This window comes from Rhinoderma darwinii, chromosome 4 (genome assembly GCF_050947455.1).
Source record: "Rhinoderma darwinii isolate aRhiDar2 chromosome 4, aRhiDar2.hap1, whole genome shotgun sequence".
In the NCBI taxonomy this organism is placed as follows: Eukaryota; Metazoa; Chordata; class Amphibia; order Anura; family Rhinodermatidae; genus Rhinoderma; species Rhinoderma darwinii.
The window spans coordinates 166182477-166200416 of NC_134690.1; the positions used below are offsets into that span (position 1 = coordinate 166182477).

The 17940-nt window shown below is 43.9% G+C and overlaps 4 protein-coding genes across 4 annotated transcripts in view; 3 read left to right on the forward strand and 1 right to left on the reverse strand.

The window, feature by feature from the left end:
• The window catches only part of LOC142760925 (voltage-gated delayed rectifier potassium channel KCNH1-like), a 49063-nt gene that overhangs the window by 22559 nt on the left and 8564 nt on the right, over positions 1-17940 (reverse strand). The gene's annotated exons all lie outside the window — the stretch shown is intronic.
• LOC142760922 (TOG array regulator of axonemal microtubules protein 1-like) lies at positions 1186-4189 on the forward strand. The gene is made up of 2 exons (XM_075864096.1): positions 1186-2787; positions 3958-4189. The coding sequence occupies exon 1, from the start codon at positions 1300-1302 to the stop codon at positions 2587-2589; it is 1290 nt and encodes a 429-aa protein (XP_075720211.1). The 5' UTR covers positions 1186-1299; the 3' UTR covers positions 2590-2787; positions 3958-4189.
• Positions 7327-10329, forward strand: LOC142760923 (TOG array regulator of axonemal microtubules protein 1-like). The gene is made up of 2 exons (XM_075864098.1): positions 7327-8928; positions 10099-10329. Exon 1 carries the CDS (start codon positions 7441-7443, stop codon positions 8728-8730), a length of 1290 nt encoding a protein of 429 aa, XP_075720213.1. The 5' UTR covers positions 7327-7440; the 3' UTR covers positions 8731-8928; positions 10099-10329.
• LOC142760924 (TOG array regulator of axonemal microtubules protein 1-like) lies at positions 13481-16483 on the forward strand. Its single transcript, XM_075864099.1, has 2 exons — positions 13481-15082; positions 16253-16483. Exon 1 carries the CDS (start codon positions 13595-13597, stop codon positions 14882-14884), a length of 1290 nt encoding a protein of 429 aa, XP_075720214.1. The 5' UTR covers positions 13481-13594; the 3' UTR covers positions 14885-15082; positions 16253-16483.

A 17940-nucleotide genomic window follows, 5' to 3' on the forward strand; every position in this document is an offset into this window, starting at 1 on the left:
GGGAATTGAAGATCTGATCTTCTGATCGCCAGTACAATACACTGCACTACTTCTGTATGTACTTATGTAGTGCAGTGTATTGTAATGCCGGATTCACACGAGCGTGCGTGTTTTGCATGCGCAAAAGGTCCACAAAGGTCCACAAAAGGTCCGTGTGTCATCAGCATATGATGCGTGGCTGCGTGGCATCATTATGACACTTTGTTTTTATGTTTGTAAACAGAAAAGCATGTGGTGCTTTACTGTTTTCATTCATAGCTTTGACTACTGAAGTGCGTCCGTGGGCCGTGCGCAGTTTTCACGCACCCATTGACTTCAATGGGTACGTGATGCGCGAAAAACTGTGAAATATAGGACATGTCGTGTGTTTCACGCAGCGGACACACGCTGCGTGAAATTCACTGACAGTCTAAACGGCCCCATTGACTAACATAGGTCCGTGCGACGCGCGTGAAAATCACGCGTGTAGCACGGACGTATTATACATTCGTCTGAATAAGCCCTAACTCTCATTTTACAACTGACAGTTAAGCCTATTACATCCTGCCTTGGGCTGGACCTAATAGGCTCCCGTACTTGGCAACCAGGAAGCTTTTGCTAGGCTTCCTGGTTGCCGTTGCAACCATCGGCACCCTGCGATTTTTTGCAAGAGGCCAACGGGGTACAGATGGAGCCCCCTCCCTCTGTGTCAATCACTTAAATGCCCATGTCGCTATTGACAGCGGCATTTAAGGGGGTTAAACGGCGGCGATCTGAGAGAACTGTGTTGCAGCGGGATGTCAGCTCCTGTGCCCGCTTCATCCTCAGGGCGTTACTGTACGCCCATTTGCGGGAATGCACCGCTAAAAGGGACGTACAGTAACACTGATTTGCGGGAAGAGGTTAAGTCAATTACTTGCAGCACTGAAGATGTACAGGAAAAATAAGGTATAGTAAATGTTGCAATAAGAGCTCCGCTATTCTGAAATGGGTGATAATAAAATAAATATTGGCTGATAATAAATAAATCTTCCCCCAAAACATTTTACAACAATTAAAACAGTAAATATTTGTATCCAGTACTTGTCCTGTTAGGTGTTTTACTTGTGAACAATATTAAACATATTAGTCTATTTTTGAGTCAATGGCCCTTTAAGGGAAAAGTTCTACAGGTCTGGCTGATGTCATAGAAGCGTCATGGTGAAACTATGGTATTAGAACTTTGCTTGCTCAGTGCTCTGTACATTGCTGGACTTTCCCTACAGAGAGAAGCAGTGATATTGGTGTGCGCACCAAGTGTTTTACAGAATTTTTTGGAAGATGTGGGCAGAAGACTCCTCTGGCTGTAGTAGCTCAGTAACATCCAGCTCAGATTCTGACCTCTCAGATATTTCTCCCATCTGTTATGGCATGAATCAGAAGTACAGCCTAGGTGACAACTTTGCTGACTACCGGGATGTGGCGGCTCAGAGAGTGCTGGCCAGGTTGACCAGCAATCTTCAATTGAGAATCCCTGACAAAAATCCGCCATCTGGCGACTTTGGAAAAAAACTGGGTTGGAAAATCCCTAACACCCCAGAACCACCTAAAAGGCCCAAAAAAGCCACAGAAAAAGAGGTCACCAAGGAAACTGTCCCAAGATATAAAAAGTATATTGCAGCGGCGGAAAAGACCTTGGAAGAACTCAGGAATATGAACAATGGGAGGAATTCTCTCCAGGCGTATCCATCCAAACCTTTACCAAAAATAACACCTGTGAGTTTGGTGCAGTATAACAATCCCCATTTACATCACCGGAACCAGCATGATGAGCCTCCTGCACCCGAGAGGAAGAAGACATCTGTATTACCATCTATAGGACCATCATCAAGTCATCATGCAGTCCAAAGCCATAAAGCAACGCACAATAAACAACTAAAGAAGATGTCCCAGTCCAAGATGACCGTTGCTGACGCCTTAATCCTGCTGGAAGACGAGGACTGGGAGAAAAAGATTCGAGGCATTGACACCATCTCATCCTTGATATCGGTCCATCCTGAAGCTGCTGTTCTAATAATACAAGACCTGAGGACAGCAGTAATGAAGGAAGTGACCAACCTGAGATCTGCAGTGTCCCTCGCAGCGATCAAGTGCCTGGACATGATGTTCACAATATTGCAGGCGAACATGGACTGCGACCTCCAGCAAACTGTCCGGGTGTTGCTACACAAGGCCGGGGAATCCAACACCTTTATCCGTCAAGCAGTGGACAGCGCTCTGACATCAATGGTGGAAAATGTCAGCCCAGGTCGCGCTCTGACAGCCCTAATAGAGGGAGGACTCTGCCACAACAACAGCAAAGTCAGATCCACCACAGTCAAGCACCTTGTAGGTTTGCTGGACAGAATGGGCCCAGACTTTTTCCTGTCTGGTAGGAAAGGGATCACAGATAGGGCAATACCGGCTGTAGTTCAATCTTTACAGGACCGCTGCCCCGAAGCCAGGATGTATGGCAGGCAAATCCTGAGCAGTCTAGCTCCACACCATAGACTGGGCGCAATGCTGGCAAGGTATGTGCCACCTAAAAACTTAACAGCCATAAAGCTCCTGCTGAAAAGATGTTCCAACTAATCTTTCTGTAACCAATGAAAACATTACACGCAGGAGAATTATTACTAGTTACTTATTTAAAAAAGAACTTCAAGAACAAACAAAAATTTTAAATTGCTCGCTGGACAAATGAAAATGTGGAGAAGAGACCCAACCTACAGTGTCCTGAGTCATAATCCAAGAACAGCCCTGGTATTACCGGCAGATCCTACTGGCAAGGTATGTGGAACTGGGAAGGATTTATGTGTCTCATTACTTTGTCCTAGGCCGGATTCACACAAGCGTTTTGCGCGCGCAAAAGGTACATAACAGCTCCATGTGTCAGCAGCGTATGATGCGCGGCTGCGTGATTTTCGCACAGCCGCCATCATTATGACACTCTGTTTGTACGTGGTGCATTTCTGTTTATATTCATAGTTTTTACTGCTGTTGCGCGAATCATGCGCGTGCCACGGAAGTGCTTCCGTGTGGTGCGCGTGATTTTCACGCACCCATTGACTTCAATGGGTGCATGATGCGCAAAAAACGCACAAATATAGGACATGTCGTGAGTTTTACGCAGCGGACACACGCTATGTGAAAATCACGGACTGTCTGAACGGCCCCATTGACTAACATAGGTCCGTGCGAGGCACGTGAAAATCACGCGCGTAGCACACACGTATTACACGTTCGTCTGAATAAGCCCTAACTCTAATTTTACAACCGACAGTTAAGCCTATTACGTCCTGCCTTGGGCAGGACCTAATAGGCTCCCGTACTTGGCAACCAGGAAGCTGTTGCTAGGCTTCCTGGTTGCCATTGCAACCATCAGCACCCTGCGAGTTTTCGCAGGGGGCCAACGGGGTACAGAGGGAGCCACCTGTTCCATTCAATGTCTATGAAAATTACAGAAACAGATGAGCCCTACACTCAGCTGTTTCCACCATTCCCATAGACTTTGAATGGAGCAGCAGAACGCATGCTCGACCGCCGCTCTATTCAATATCCTCCTCACTGCTCAAAGACGAGGACATTGAATCGAGCGGGGGATTCAGGATCCCCGTTCTAATAATCAGTGGAGGTCCCAGCGGTGGGGCCCTAACCATAAGGAAATGATCACCTATTCTGGGGATAGATCATAATTTTTGATTCTTGTACAACCCCTTTAAGAGGGTTTTGTACTGATATACAACTATGGGATCACAACTAGACATGCCATTAAAGTGGGATTGGTGACCACTGAGAGCCCCACCAATCTCAAAAACATGGTTGGCCTGATCCCCATTTTCTTTGCAGTGCAATGCCAGAATTACCCAATTGAATCAATATTTATAATAGAATATATGACATTCTGTGTAAATGCCACAGTACCTGTCTGCTCTGTGTAACCTGATCCTCTATCCACAGGTCTCTAAGAAGCTTTGAAGCCACACACTGGACCTCCCATCACAGCCGGAGACTTCCAGATGTCCTGGAGGATAGAACTAAGGAGTGGTCACTGGATCTGCCCGCTGCTGCCCCTGAGTGAGATGCACCTGCCGCAGCCTTTCTCCATCAGACTATATCTATCATTAACATCTAGAGAAAAGAAGCCCCTCCCCCTCTGAACTATTTTTTTGTGAATAATAAATTTTCCTTTGTGCAGAAAAGAGCGTAATATATTGTATAGTATAATAACCAAACGCTAATACTAAAATGTGAACCATCCATCTCTTGTAAAAATGCCAGCCCGTCATGCCAGTGATTTCTCTACTATCTGTCAAGAGATCATTGTCATAGTACACAGCATATATATATATATATATATATATATATATATATATATATATATATATACACCTCCTAGAGTTACACTTGTGTCTTATGCTGAGCAATACCCAAGAGGATCTGTGCATCTATGACCCATCAGTAAGAGCTGTGGGCAGATTTATTAATTCTGTCCCAACTGTAGACAGGATTCAATCCACATTTACCCCAGTGGTGCCAGCTGCCTGACACATTTAGCGTATCTTTCACAACTTCTTAGCACTTTACCCTTCCTTACGCCACCTCATGGCTGGAACACTTAACATCAATATTTTTTCCCGAAAAAATGTTGCACGCTGTTATTAAATCTGCCACTTTTTATGACTCTTATCCACACCCCTTTTCCTAGACATTGTCGAGTGGGGTGTAAAAAGTGTCTACAACACATAAGAAATTGAACGTATGCCATGTACGCCTCTTTTTAACGCAATTTCTACCAGAATTCAGGTGCATTTTGCTTAGTTAGTCTCCCCCACTGTTTGCAATTTCCTGACAGTGTTCCCCCATAGAGCTGATTGTTGGATCTCTCTGAATGTAAGACACCCGCTGATCTATAAAACTCTTGTAAATTCATTTCCCAGCCGTTATTATCTCTAGCCATGGCCTCCTGATTACAGGTTGTCTCCTGAGAAACCTTATTTCCTGCAAAGAGCCTTTCAATATAGTTCTGCTGCTTCCCACCACTGACCCAATGCTCCAAACCAGTGATCGTCAATCTGTGGTTCTCCAGCTTTTGGGAAACTACAACTCCCAGCATGCCTTGACAGCTGGAGAACCACAGCTTGGAGACCACTACTCTAGACTATAAGGACCCTTATAGATGCTATTTATTGTCTTTCTATCATTTGGATACTGAATACATCTAGAGCTTGTGCTATTACTATATCTTTCCTGTTATGACTATTTTATTAAATACTTTTATTCCCCATAAAATCACAATTCTAGAAAATATTTTTTAGAACTCTACGTTGTGCTGTTCCTCTGTTATTCTTCATAGCAGCGTATGAATAAGCTGACAACTGGGTGTTACCATTCCCCTTGTCAAAGGGGCGTGTCCCAACACAGTCTCAGCACTGATTGGACATTGTCAGTCTGTGTAAGGACACGCCCCCAACTGATAACACCGAGAGTCATAGCTTTTTATTTTTCCGTTGACGAGCCGTGTCAGTGCTTGATTTTTATGGGACGAGCTGTCGTTTTTATTAGTATCATTTTGGGGTACGTGCGATTTTTTTGATCAGTTTTTATTCCATTTTTTGGGAGGTGAGGAGACCAAAAAACAGAAATGCTCTCACTTTTTTTTATAAATATTTACCGGTGTTCTCTGTGCAGTATAAACAACATATTTACTTTATTCTGCGCTTCGATACGATTATGGCAATACCAAATTTATATTGTTTTTATATGTTTTGTATTTTTTTGTCTACGGAGCTGTGCGAGGGCTTGTTTTTCTGCGTGACAAACTGTCGTTTTTATTGGTACCATGTTGGGGTACGGGCGACTTTTTGATCACTATTTATTCAATTTTTTTTGAAACAACGTAACCAAAAAAGGAAATTCTGCCATGTTTTTTATTGTATTTTTTTACGGTGTTCACCGTGAGGGATAAGTAATATGATATTTTTATAGGTCACGCCGATACGAACACGACGATACCTATTATGTACAGTTTTTTGGGGTTTTTGTTTCATTTTTTTCTAATTATAAAGGGCTTGATCAGGGAAACGGCGATTATTGTTTTTATTACATAAAACTTTTATTTACTTTTTATTTTACACATACTTGGGGAATTGAAGATCTGATCTTCTGATCGCCAGTACAATACACTGCACTACTTCTGTATGTACTTATGTAGTGCAGTGTATTGTAATGCCGGATTCACACGAGCGTGCGTGTTTTGCATGCGCAAAAGGTCCACAAAGGTCCACAAAAGGTCCGTGTGTCATCAGCATATGATGCGTGGCTGCGTGGCATCATTATGACACTTTGTTTTTATGTTTGTAAACAGAAAAGCATGTGGTGCTTTACTGTTTTCATTCATAGCTTTGACTACTGAAGTGCGTCCGTGGGCCGTGCGCAGTTTTCACGCACCCATTGACTTCAATGGGTACGTGATGCGCGAAAAACTGTGAAATATAGGACATGTCGTGTGTTTCACGCAGCGGACACACGCTGCGTGAAATTCACTGACAGTCTAAACGGCCCCATTGACTAACATAGGTCCGTGCGACGCGCGTGAAAATCACGCGTGTAGCACGGACGTATTATACATTCGTCTGAATAAGCCCTAACTCTCATTTTACAACTGACAGTTAAGCCTATTACATCCTGCCTTGGGCTGGACCTAATAGGCTCCCGTACTTGGCAACCAGGAAGCTTTTGCTAGGCTTCCTGGTTGCCGTTGCAACCATCGGCACCCTGCGATTTTTTGCAAGAGGCCAACGGGGTACAGATGGAGCCCCCTCCCTCTGTGTCAATCACTTAAATGCCCATGTCGCTATTGACAGCGGCATTTAAGGGGGTTAAACGGCGGCGATCTGAGAGAACTGTGTTGCAGCGGGATGTCAGCTCCTGTGCCCGCTTCATCCTCAGGGCGTTACTGTACGCCCATTTGCGGGAATGCACCGCTAAAAGGGACGTACAGTAACACTGATTTGCGGGAAGAGGTTAAGTCAATTACTTGCAGCACTGAAGATGTACAGGAAAAATAAGGTATAGTAAATGTTGCAATAAGAGCTCCGCTATTCTGAAATGGGTGATAATAAAATAAATATTGGCTGATAATAAATAAATCTTCCCCCAAAACATTTTACAACAATTAAAACAGTAAATATTTGTATCCAGTACTTGTCCTGTTAGGTGTTTTACTTGTGAACAATATTAAACATATTAGTCTATTTTTGAGTCAATGGCCCTTTAAGGGAAAAGTTCTACAGGTCTGGCTGATGTCATAGAAGCGTCATGGTGAAACTATGGTATTAGAACTTTGCTTGCTCAGTGCTCTGTACATTGCTGGACTTTCCCTACAGAGAGAAGCAGTGATATTGGTGTGCGCACCAAGTGTTTTACAGAATTTTTTGGAAGATGTGGGCAGAAGACTCCTCTGGCTGTAGTAGCTCAGTAACATCCAGCTCAGATTCTGACCTCTCAGATATTTCTCCCATCTGTTATGGCATGAATCAGAAGTACAGCCTAGGTGACAACTTTGCTGACTACCGGGATGTGGCGGCTCAGAGAGTGCTGGCCAGGTTGACCAGCAATCTTCAATTGAGAATCCCTGACAAAAATCCGCCATCTGGCGACTTTGGAAAAAAACTGGGTTGGAAAATCCCTAACACCCCAGAACCACCTAAAAGGCCCAAAAAAGCCACAGAAAAAGAGGTCACCAAGGAAACTGTCCCAAGATATAAAAAGTATATTGCAGCGGCGGAAAAGACCTTGGAAGAACTCAGGAATATGAACAATGGGAGGAATTCTCTCCAGGCGTATCCATCCAAACCTTTACCAAAAATAACACCTGTGAGTTTGGTGCAGTATAACAATCCCCATTTACATCACCGGAACCAGCATGATGAGCCTCCTGCACCCGAGAGGAAGAAGACATCTGTATTACCATCTATAGGACCATCATCAAGTCATCATGCAGTCCAAAGCCATAAAGCAACGCACAATAAACAACTAAAGAAGATGTCCCAGTCCAAGATGACCGTTGCTGACGCCTTAATCCTGCTGGAAGACGAGGACTGGGAGAAAAAGATTCGAGGCATTGACACCATCTCATCCTTGATATCGGTCCATCCTGAAGCTGCTGTTCTAATAATACAAGACCTGAGGACAGCAGTAATGAAGGAAGTGACCAACCTGAGATCTGCAGTGTCCCTCGCAGCGATCAAGTGCCTGGACATGATGTTCACAATATTGCAGGCGAACATGGACTGCGACCTCCAGCAAACTGTCCGGGTGTTGCTACACAAGGCCGGGGAATCCAACACCTTTATCCGTCAAGCAGTGGACAGCGCTCTGACATCAATGGTGGAAAATGTCAGCCCAGGTCGCGCTCTGACAGCCCTAATAGAGGGAGGACTCTGCCACAACAACAGCAAAGTCAGATCCACCACAGTCAAGCACCTTGTAGGTTTGCTGGACAGAATGGGCCCAGACTTTTTCCTGTCTGGTAGGAAAGGGATCACAGATAGGGCAATACCGGCTGTAGTTCAATCTTTACAGGACCGCTGCCCCGAAGCCAGGATGTATGGCAGGCAAATCCTGAGCAGTCTAGCTCCACACCATAGACTGGGCGCAATGCTGGCAAGGTATGTGCCACCTAAAAACTTAACAGCCATAAAGCTCCTGCTGAAAAGATGTTCCAACTAATCTTTCTGTAACCAATGAAAACATTACACGCAGGAGAATTATTACTAGTTACTTATTTAAAAAAGAACTTCAAGAACAAACAAAAATTTTAAATTGCTCGCTGGACAAATGAAAATGTGGAGAAGAGACCCAACCTACAGTGTCCTGAGTCATAATCCAAGAACAGCCCTGGTATTACCGGCAGATCCTACTGGCAAGGTATGTGGAACTGGGAAGGATTTATGTGTCTCATTACTTTGTCCTAGGCCGGATTCACACAAGCGTTTTGCGCGCGCAAAAGGTACATAACAGCTCCATGTGTCAGCAGCGTATGATGCGCGGCTGCGTGATTTTCGCACAGCCGCCATCATTATGACACTCTGTTTGTACGTGGTGCATTTCTGTTTATATTCATAGTTTTTACTGCTGTTGCGCGAATCATGCGCGTGCCACGGAAGTGCTTCCGTGTGGTGCGCGTGATTTTCACGCACCCATTGACTTCAATGGGTGCATGATGCGCAAAAAACGCACAAATATAGGACATGTCGTGAGTTTTACGCAGCGGACACACGCTATGTGAAAATCACGGACTGTCTGAACGGCCCCATTGACTAACATAGGTCCGTGCGAGGCACGTGAAAATCACGCGCGTAGCACACACGTATTACACGTTCGTCTGAATAAGCCCTAACTCTAATTTTACAACCGACAGTTAAGCCTATTACGTCCTGCCTTGGGCAGGACCTAATAGGCTCCCGTACTTGGCAACCAGGAAGCTGTTGCTAGGCTTCCTGGTTGCCATTGCAACCATCAGCACCCTGCGAGTTTTCGCAGGGGGCCAACGGGGTACAGAGGGAGCCACCTGTTCCATTCAATGTCTATGAAAATTACAGAAACAGATGAGCCCTACACTCAGCTGTTTCCACCATTCCCATAGACTTTGAATGGAGCAGCAGAACGCATGCTCGACCGCCGCTCTATTCAATATCCTCCTCACTGCTCAAAGACGAGGACATTGAATCGAGCGGGGGATTCAGGATCCCCGTTCTAATAATCAGTGGAGGTCCCAGCGGTGGGGCCCTAACCATAAGGAAATGATCACCTATTCTGGGGATAGATCATAATTTTTGATTCTTGTACAACCCCTTTAAGAGGGTTTTGTACTGATATACAACTATGGGATCACAACTAGACATGCCATTATAGTGGGATTGGTGACCACTGAGAGCCCCACCAATCTCAAAAACATGGTTGGCCTGATCCCCATTTTCTTTGCAGTGCAATGCCAGAATTACCCAATTGAATCAATATTTATAATAGAATATATGACATTCTGTGTAAATGCCACAGTACCTGTCTGCTCTGTGTAACCTGATCCTCTATCCACAGGTCTCTAAGAAGCTTTGAAGCCACACACTGGACCTCCCATCACAGCCGGAGACTTCCAGATGTCCTGGAGGATAGAACTAAGGAGTGGTCACTGGATCTGCCCGCTGCTGCCCCTGAGTGAGATGCACCTGCCGCAGCCTTTCTCCATCAGACTATATCTATCATTAACATCTAGAGAAAAGAAGCCCCTCCCCCTCTGAACTATTTTTTTGTGAATAATAAATTTTCCTTTGTGCAGAAAAGAGCGTAATATATTGTATAGTATAATAACCAAACGTTAATACTAAAATGTGAACCATCCATCTCTTGTAAAAATGCCAGCCCGTCATGCCAGTGATTTCTCTACTATCTGTCAAGAGATCATTGTCATAGTACACAGCATATATATATATATATATATATATATATATATATATATATATATATATATATATATATATACACCTCCTAGAGTTACACTTGTGTCTTATGCTGAGCAATACCCAAGAGGATCTGTGCATCTATGACCCATCAGTAAGAGCTGTGGGCAGATTTATTAATTCTGTCCCAACTGTAGACAGGATTCAATCCACATTTACCCCAGTGGTGCCAGCTGCCTGACACATTTAGCGTATCTTTCACAACTTCTTAGCACTTTACCCTTCCTTACGCCACCTCATGGCTGGAACACTTAACATCAATATTTTTTTCCGAAAAAATGTTGCACGCTGTTATTAAATCTGCCACTTTTTATGACTCTTATCCACACCCCTTTTCCTAGACATTGTCGAGTGGGGTGTAAAAAGTGTCTACAACACATAAGAAATTGAACGTATGCCATGTACGCCTCTTTTTAACGCAATTTCTACCAGAATTCAGGTGCATTTTGCTTAGTTAGTCTCCCCCACTGTTTGCAATTTCCTGACAGTGTTCCCCCATAGAGCTGATTGTTGGATCTCTCTGAATGTAAGACACCCGCTGATCTATAAAACTCTTGTAAATTCATTTCCCAGCCGTTATTATCTCTAGCCATGGCCTCCTGATTACAGGTTGTCTCCTGAGAAACCTTATTTCCTGCAAAGAGCCTTTCAATATAGTTCTGCTGCTTCCCACCACTGACCCAATGCTCCAAACCAGTGATCGTCAATCTGTGGTTCTCCAGCTTTTGGGAAACTACAACTCCCAGCATGCCTTGACAGCTGGAGAACCACAGCTTGGAGACCACTACTCTAGACTATAAGGACCCTTATAGATGCTATTTATTGTCTTTCTATCATTTGGATACTGAATACATCTAGAGCTTGTGCTATTACTATATCTTTCCTGTTATGACTATTTTATTAAATACTTTTATTCCCCATAAAATCACAATTCTAGAAAATATTTTTTAGAACTCTACGTTGTGCTGTTCCTCTGTTATTCTTCATAGCAGCGTATGAATAAGCTGACAACTGGGTGTTACCATTCCCCTTGTCAAAGGGGCGTGTCCCAACACAGTCTCAGCACTGATTGGACATTGTCAGTCTGTGTAAGGACACGCCCCCAACTGATAACACCGAGAGTCATAGCTTTTTATTTTTCCGTTGACGAGCCGTGTCAGTGCTTGATTTTTATGGGACGAGCTGTCGTTTTTATTAGTATCATTTTGGGGTACGTGCGATTTTTTTTGATCAGTTTTTATTCTATTTTTTGGGAGGTGAGGAGACCAAAAAACAGAAATGCTCTCACTTTTTTTTATAAATATTTACCGGTGTTCTCTGTGCAGTATAAACAACATATTTACTTTATTCTGCGCTTCGATACGATTATGGCAATACCAAATTTATATTGTTTTTATATGTTTTGTATTTTTTTGTCTACGGAGCTGTGCGAGGGCTTGTTTTTCTGCGTGACAAACTGTCGTTTTTATTGGTACCATGTTGGGGTACGGGCGACTTTTTGATCACTATTTATTCAATTTTTTTTGAAACAACGTAACCAAAAAAGGAAATTCTGCCATGTTTTTTATTGTATTTTTTTACGGTGTTCACCGTGAGGGATAAGTAATATGATATTTTTATAGGTCACGCCGATACGAACACGACGATACCTATTATGTACAGTTTTTTGGGGTTTTTGTTTCATTTTTTTCTAATTATAAAGGGCTTGATCAGGGAAACGGCGATTATTGTTTTTATTACATAAAACTTTTATTTACTTTTTATTTTACACATACTTGGGGAATTGAAGATCTGATCTTCTGATCGCCAGTACAATACACTGCACTACTTCTGTATGTACTTATGTAGTGCAGTGTATTGTAATGCCGGATTCACACGAGCGTGCGTGTTTTGCATGCGCAAAAGGTCCACAAAGGTCCACAAAAGGTCCGTGTGTCATCAGCATATGATGCGTGGCTGCGTGGCATCATTATGACACTTTGTTTTTATGTTTGTAAACAGAAAAGCATGTGGTGCTTTACTGTTTTCATTCATAGCTTTGACTACTGAAGTGCGTCCGTGGGCCGTGCGCAGTTTTCACGCACCCATTGACTTCAATGGGTACGTGATGCGCGAAAAACTGTGAAATATAGGACATGTCGTGTGTTTCACGCAGCGGACACACGCTGCGTGAAATTCACTGACAGTCTAAACGGCCCCATTGACTAACATAGGTCCGTGCGACGCGCGTGAAAATCACGCGTGTAGCACGGACGTATTATACATTCGTCTGAATAAGCCCTAACTCTCATTTTACAACTGACAGTTAAGCCTATTACATCCTGCCTTGGGCTGGACCTAATAGGCTCCCGTACTTGGCAACCAGGAAGCTTTTGCTAGGCTTCCTGGTTGCCGTTGCAACCATCGGCACCCTGCGATTTTTTGCAAGAGGCCAACGGGGTACAGATGGAGCCCCCTCCCTCTGTGTCAATCACTTAAATGCCCATGTCGCTATTGACAGCGGCATTTAAGGGGGTTAAACGGCGGCGATCTGAGAGAACTGTGTTGCAGCGGGATGTCAGCTCCTGTGCCCGCTTCATCCTCAGGGCGTTACTGTACGCCCATTTGCGGGAATGCACCGCTAAAAGGGACGTACAGTAACACTGATTTGCGGGAAGAGGTTAAGTCAATTACTTGCAGCACTGAAGATGTACAGGAAAAATAAGGTATAGTAAATGTTGCAATAAGAGCTCCGCTATTCTGAAATGGGTGATAATAAAATAAATATTGGCTGATAATAAATAAATCTTCCCCCAAAACATTTTACAACAATTAAAACAGTAAATATTTGTATCCAGTACTTGTCCTGTTAGGTGTTTTACTTGTGAACAATATTAAACATATTAGTCTATTTTTGAGTCAATGGCCCTTTAAGGGAAAAGTTCTACAGGTCTGGCTGATGTCATAGAAGCGTCATGGTGAAACTATGGTATTAGAACTTTGCTTGCTCAGTGCTCTGTACATTGCTGGACTTTCCCTACAGAGAGAAGCAGTGATATTGGTGTGCGCACCAAGTGTTTTACAGAATTTTTTGGAAGATGTGGGCAGAAGACTCCTCTGGCTGTAGTAGCTCAGTAACATCCAGCTCAGATTCTGACCTCTCAGATATTTCTCCCATCTGTTATGGCATGAATCAGAAGTACAGCCTAGGTGACAACTTTGCTGACTACCGGGATGTGGCGGCTCAGAGAGTGCTGGCCAGGTTGACCAGCAATCTTCAATTGAGAATCCCTGACAAAAATCCGCCATCTGGCGACTTTGGAAAAAAACTGGGTTGGAAAATCCCTAACACCCCAGAACCACCTAAAAGGCCCAAAAAAGCCACAGAAAAAGAGGTCACCAAGGAAACTGTCCCAAGATATAAAAAGTATATTGCAGCGGCGGAAAAGACCTTGGAAGAACTCAGGAATATGAACAATGGGAGGAATTCTCTCCAGGCGTATCCATCCAAACCTTTACCAAAAATAACACCTGTGAGTTTGGTGCAGTATAACAATCCCCATTTACATCACCGGAACCAGCATGATGAGCCTCCTGCACCCGAGAGGAAGAAGACATCTGTATTACCATCTATAGGACCATCATCAAGTCATCATGCAGTCCAAAGCCATAAAGCAACGCACAATAAACAACTAAAGAAGATGTCCCAGTCCAAGATGACCGTTGCTGACGCCTTAATCCTGCTGGAAGACGAGGACTGGGAGAAAAAGATTCGAGGCATTGACACCATCTCATCCTTGATATCGGTCCATCCTGAAGCTGCTGTTCTAATAATACAAGACCTGAGGACAGCAGTAATGAAGGAAGTGACCAACCTGAGATCTGCAGTGTCCCTCGCAGCGATCAAGTGCCTGGACATGATGTTCACAATATTGCAGGCGAACATGGACTGCGACCTCCAGCAAACTGTCCGGGTGTTGCTACACAAGGCCGGGGAATCCAACACCTTTATCCGTCAAGCAGTGGACAGCGCTCTGACATCAATGGTGGAAAATGTCAGCCCAGGTCGCGCTCTGACAGCCCTAATAGAGGGAGGACTCTGCCACAACAACAGCAAAGTCAGATCCACCACAGTCAAGCACCTTGTAGGTTTGCTGGACAGAATGGGCCCAGACTTTTTCCTGTCTGGTAGGAAAGGGATCACAGATAGGGCAATACCGGCTGTAGTTCAATCTTTACAGGACCGCTGCCCCGAAGCCAGGATGTATGGCAGGCAAATCCTGAGCAGTCTAGCTCCACACCATAGACTGGGCGCAATGCTGGCAAGGTATGTGCCACCTAAAAACTTAACAGCCATAAAGCTCCTGCTGAAAAGATGTTCCAACTAATCTTTCTGTAACCAATGAAAACATTACACGCAGGAGAATTATTACTAGTTACTTATTTAAAAAAGAACTTCAAGAACAAACAAAAATTTTAAATTGCTCGCTGGACAAATGAAAATGTGGAGAAGAGACCCAACCTACAGTGTCCTGAGTCATAATCCAAGAACAGCCCTGGTATTACCGGCAGATCCTACTGGCAAGGTATGTGGAACTGGGAAGGATTTATGTGTCTCATTACTTTGTCCTAGGCCGGATTCACACAAGCGTTTTGCGCGCGCAAAAGGTACATAACAGCTCCATGTGTCAGCAGCGTATGATGCGCGGCTGCGTGATTTTCGCACAGCCGCCATCATTATGACACTCTGTTTGTACGTGGTGCATTTCTGTTTATATTCATAGTTTTTACTGCTGTTGCGCGAATCATGCGCGTGCCACGGAAGTGCTTCCGTGTGGTGCGCGTGATTTTCACGCACCCATTGACTTCAATGGGTGCATGATGCGCAAAAAACGCACAAATATAGGACATGTCGTGAGTTTTACGCAGCGGACACACGCTATGTGAAAATCACGGACTGTCTGAACGGCCCCATTGACTAACATAGGTCCGTGCGAGGCACGTGAAAATCACGCGCGTAGCACACACGTATTACACGTTCGTCTGAATAAGCCCTAACTCTAATTTTACAACCGACAGTTAAGCCTATTACGTCCTGCCTTGGGCAGGACCTAATAGGCTCCCGTACTTGGCAACCAGGAAGCTGTTGCTAGGCTTCCTGGTTGCCATTGCAACCATCAGCACCCTGCGAGTTTTCGCAGGGGGCCAACGGGGTACAGAGGGAGCCACCTGTTCCATTCAATGTCTATGAAAATTACAGAAACAGATGAGCCCTACACTCAGCTGTTTCCACCATTCCCATAGACTTTGAATGGAGCAGCAGAACGCATGCTCGACCGCCGCTCTATTCAATATCCTCCTCACTGCTCAAAGACGAGGACATTGAATCGAGCGGGGGATTCAGGATCCCCGTTCTAATAATCAGTGGAGGTCCCAGCGGTGGGGCCCTAACCATAAGGAAATGATCACCTATTCTGGGGATAGATCATAATTTTTGATTCTTGTACAACCCCTTTAAGAGGGTTTTGTACTGATATACAACTATGGGATCACAACTAGACATGCCATTATAGTGGGATTGGTGACCACTGAGAGCCCCACCAATCTCAAAAACATGGTTGGCCTGATCCCCATTTTCTTTGCAGTGCAATGCCAGAATTACCCAATTGAATCAATATTTATAATAGAATATATGACATTCTGTGTAAATGCCACAGTACCTGTCTGCTCTGTGTAACCTGATCCTCTATCCACAGGTCTCTAAGAAGCTTTGAAGCCACACACTGGACCTCCCATCACAGCCGGAGACTTCCAGATGTCCTGGAGGATAGAACTAAGGAGTGGTCACTGGATCTGCCCGCTGCTGCCCCTGAGTGAGATGCACCTGCCGCAGCCTTTCTCCATCAGACTATATCTATCATTAACATCTAGAGAAAAGAAGCCCCTCCCCCTCTGAACTATTTTTTTGTGAATAATAAATTTTCCTTTGTGCAGAAAAGAGCGTAATATATTGTATAGTATAATAACCAAACGTTAATACTAAAATGTGAACCATCCATCTCTTGTAAAAATGCCAGCCCGTCATGCCAGTGATTTCTCTACTATCTGTCAAGAGATCATTGTCATAGCACACAGCATATATATATATATATATATATATATATATATATATATATATATACACCTCCTAGAGTTACACTTGTGTCTTATGCTGAGCAATACCCAAGAGGATCTGTGCATCTATGACCCATCAGTAAGAGCTGTGGGCAGATTTATTAATTCTGTCCCAACTGTAGACAGGATTCAATCCACATTTACCCCAGTGGTGCCAGCTGCCTGACACATTTAGCGTATCTTTCACAACTTCTTAGCACTTTACCCTTCCTTACGCCACCTCATGGCTGGAACACTTAACATCAATATTTTTTTCCGAAAAAATGTTGCACGCTGTTATTAAATCTGCCACTTTTTATGACTCTTATCCACACCCCTTTTCCTAGACATTGTCGAGTGGGGTGTAAAAAGTGTCTACAACACATAAGAAATTGAACGTATGCCATGTACGCCTCTTTTTAACGCAATTTCTACCAGAATTCAGGTGCATTTTGCTTAGTTAGTCTCCCCCACTGTTTGCAATTTCCTGACAGTGTTCCCCCATAGAGCTGATTGTTGGATCTCTCTGAATGTAAGACACCCGCTGATCTATAAAACTCTTGTAAATTCATTTCCCAGCCGTTATTATCTCTAGCCATGGCCTCCTGATTACAGGTTGTCTCCTGAGAAACCTTATTTCCTGCAAAGAGCCTTTCAATATAGTTCTGCTGCTTCCCACCACTGACCCAATGCTCCAAACCAGTGATCGTCAATCTGTGGTTCTCCAGCTTTTGGGAAACTACAACTCCCAGCATGCCTTGACAGCTGGAGAACCACAGCTTGGAGACCACTACTCTAGACTATAAGGACCCTTATAGATGCTATTTATTGTCTTTCTATCATTTGGATACTGAATACATCTAGAGCTTGTGCTATTACTATATCTTTCCTGTTATGACTATTTTATTAAATACTTTTATTCCCCATAAAATCACAATTCTAGAAAATATTTTTTAGAACTCTACGTTGTGCTGTTCCTCTGTTATTCTTCATAGCAGCGTATGAATAAGCTGACAACTGGGTGTTACCATTCCCCTTGTCAAAGGGGCGTGTCCCAACACAGTCTCAGCACTGATTGGACATTGTCAGTCTGTGTAAGGACACGACCCCAACTGATAACACCCATTTAGTCATAGATTTCTATGAGGAATAACAGAGGGATGACACAACGTAGAGTTCTAAGAAAAGATGCTCCAGAATTGTTATTTCATGGGGAATACAAGTATTTACTCAAATAGACATGTCAGGAGAAGGGACTGCTCACTGCCCTGTAGAATTCAGCTTCAATGTC

What these genes read in the sequence shown, in the direction of transcription:
- LOC142760923 (XM_075864098.1), top strand. Translation starts at nt 7,441, where the DNA reads ATGTGGGCAGAAGACTCCTCTGGCTGTAGTAGCTCAGTAACATCCAGC.
- LOC142760924 (XM_075864099.1), top strand. Translation starts at nt 13,595, where the DNA reads ATGTGGGCAGAAGACTCCTCTGGCTGTAGTAGCTCAGTAACATCCAGC.
- LOC142760922 (XM_075864096.1), top strand. Translation starts at nt 1,300, where the DNA reads ATGTGGGCAGAAGACTCCTCTGGCTGTAGTAGCTCAGTAACATCCAGC.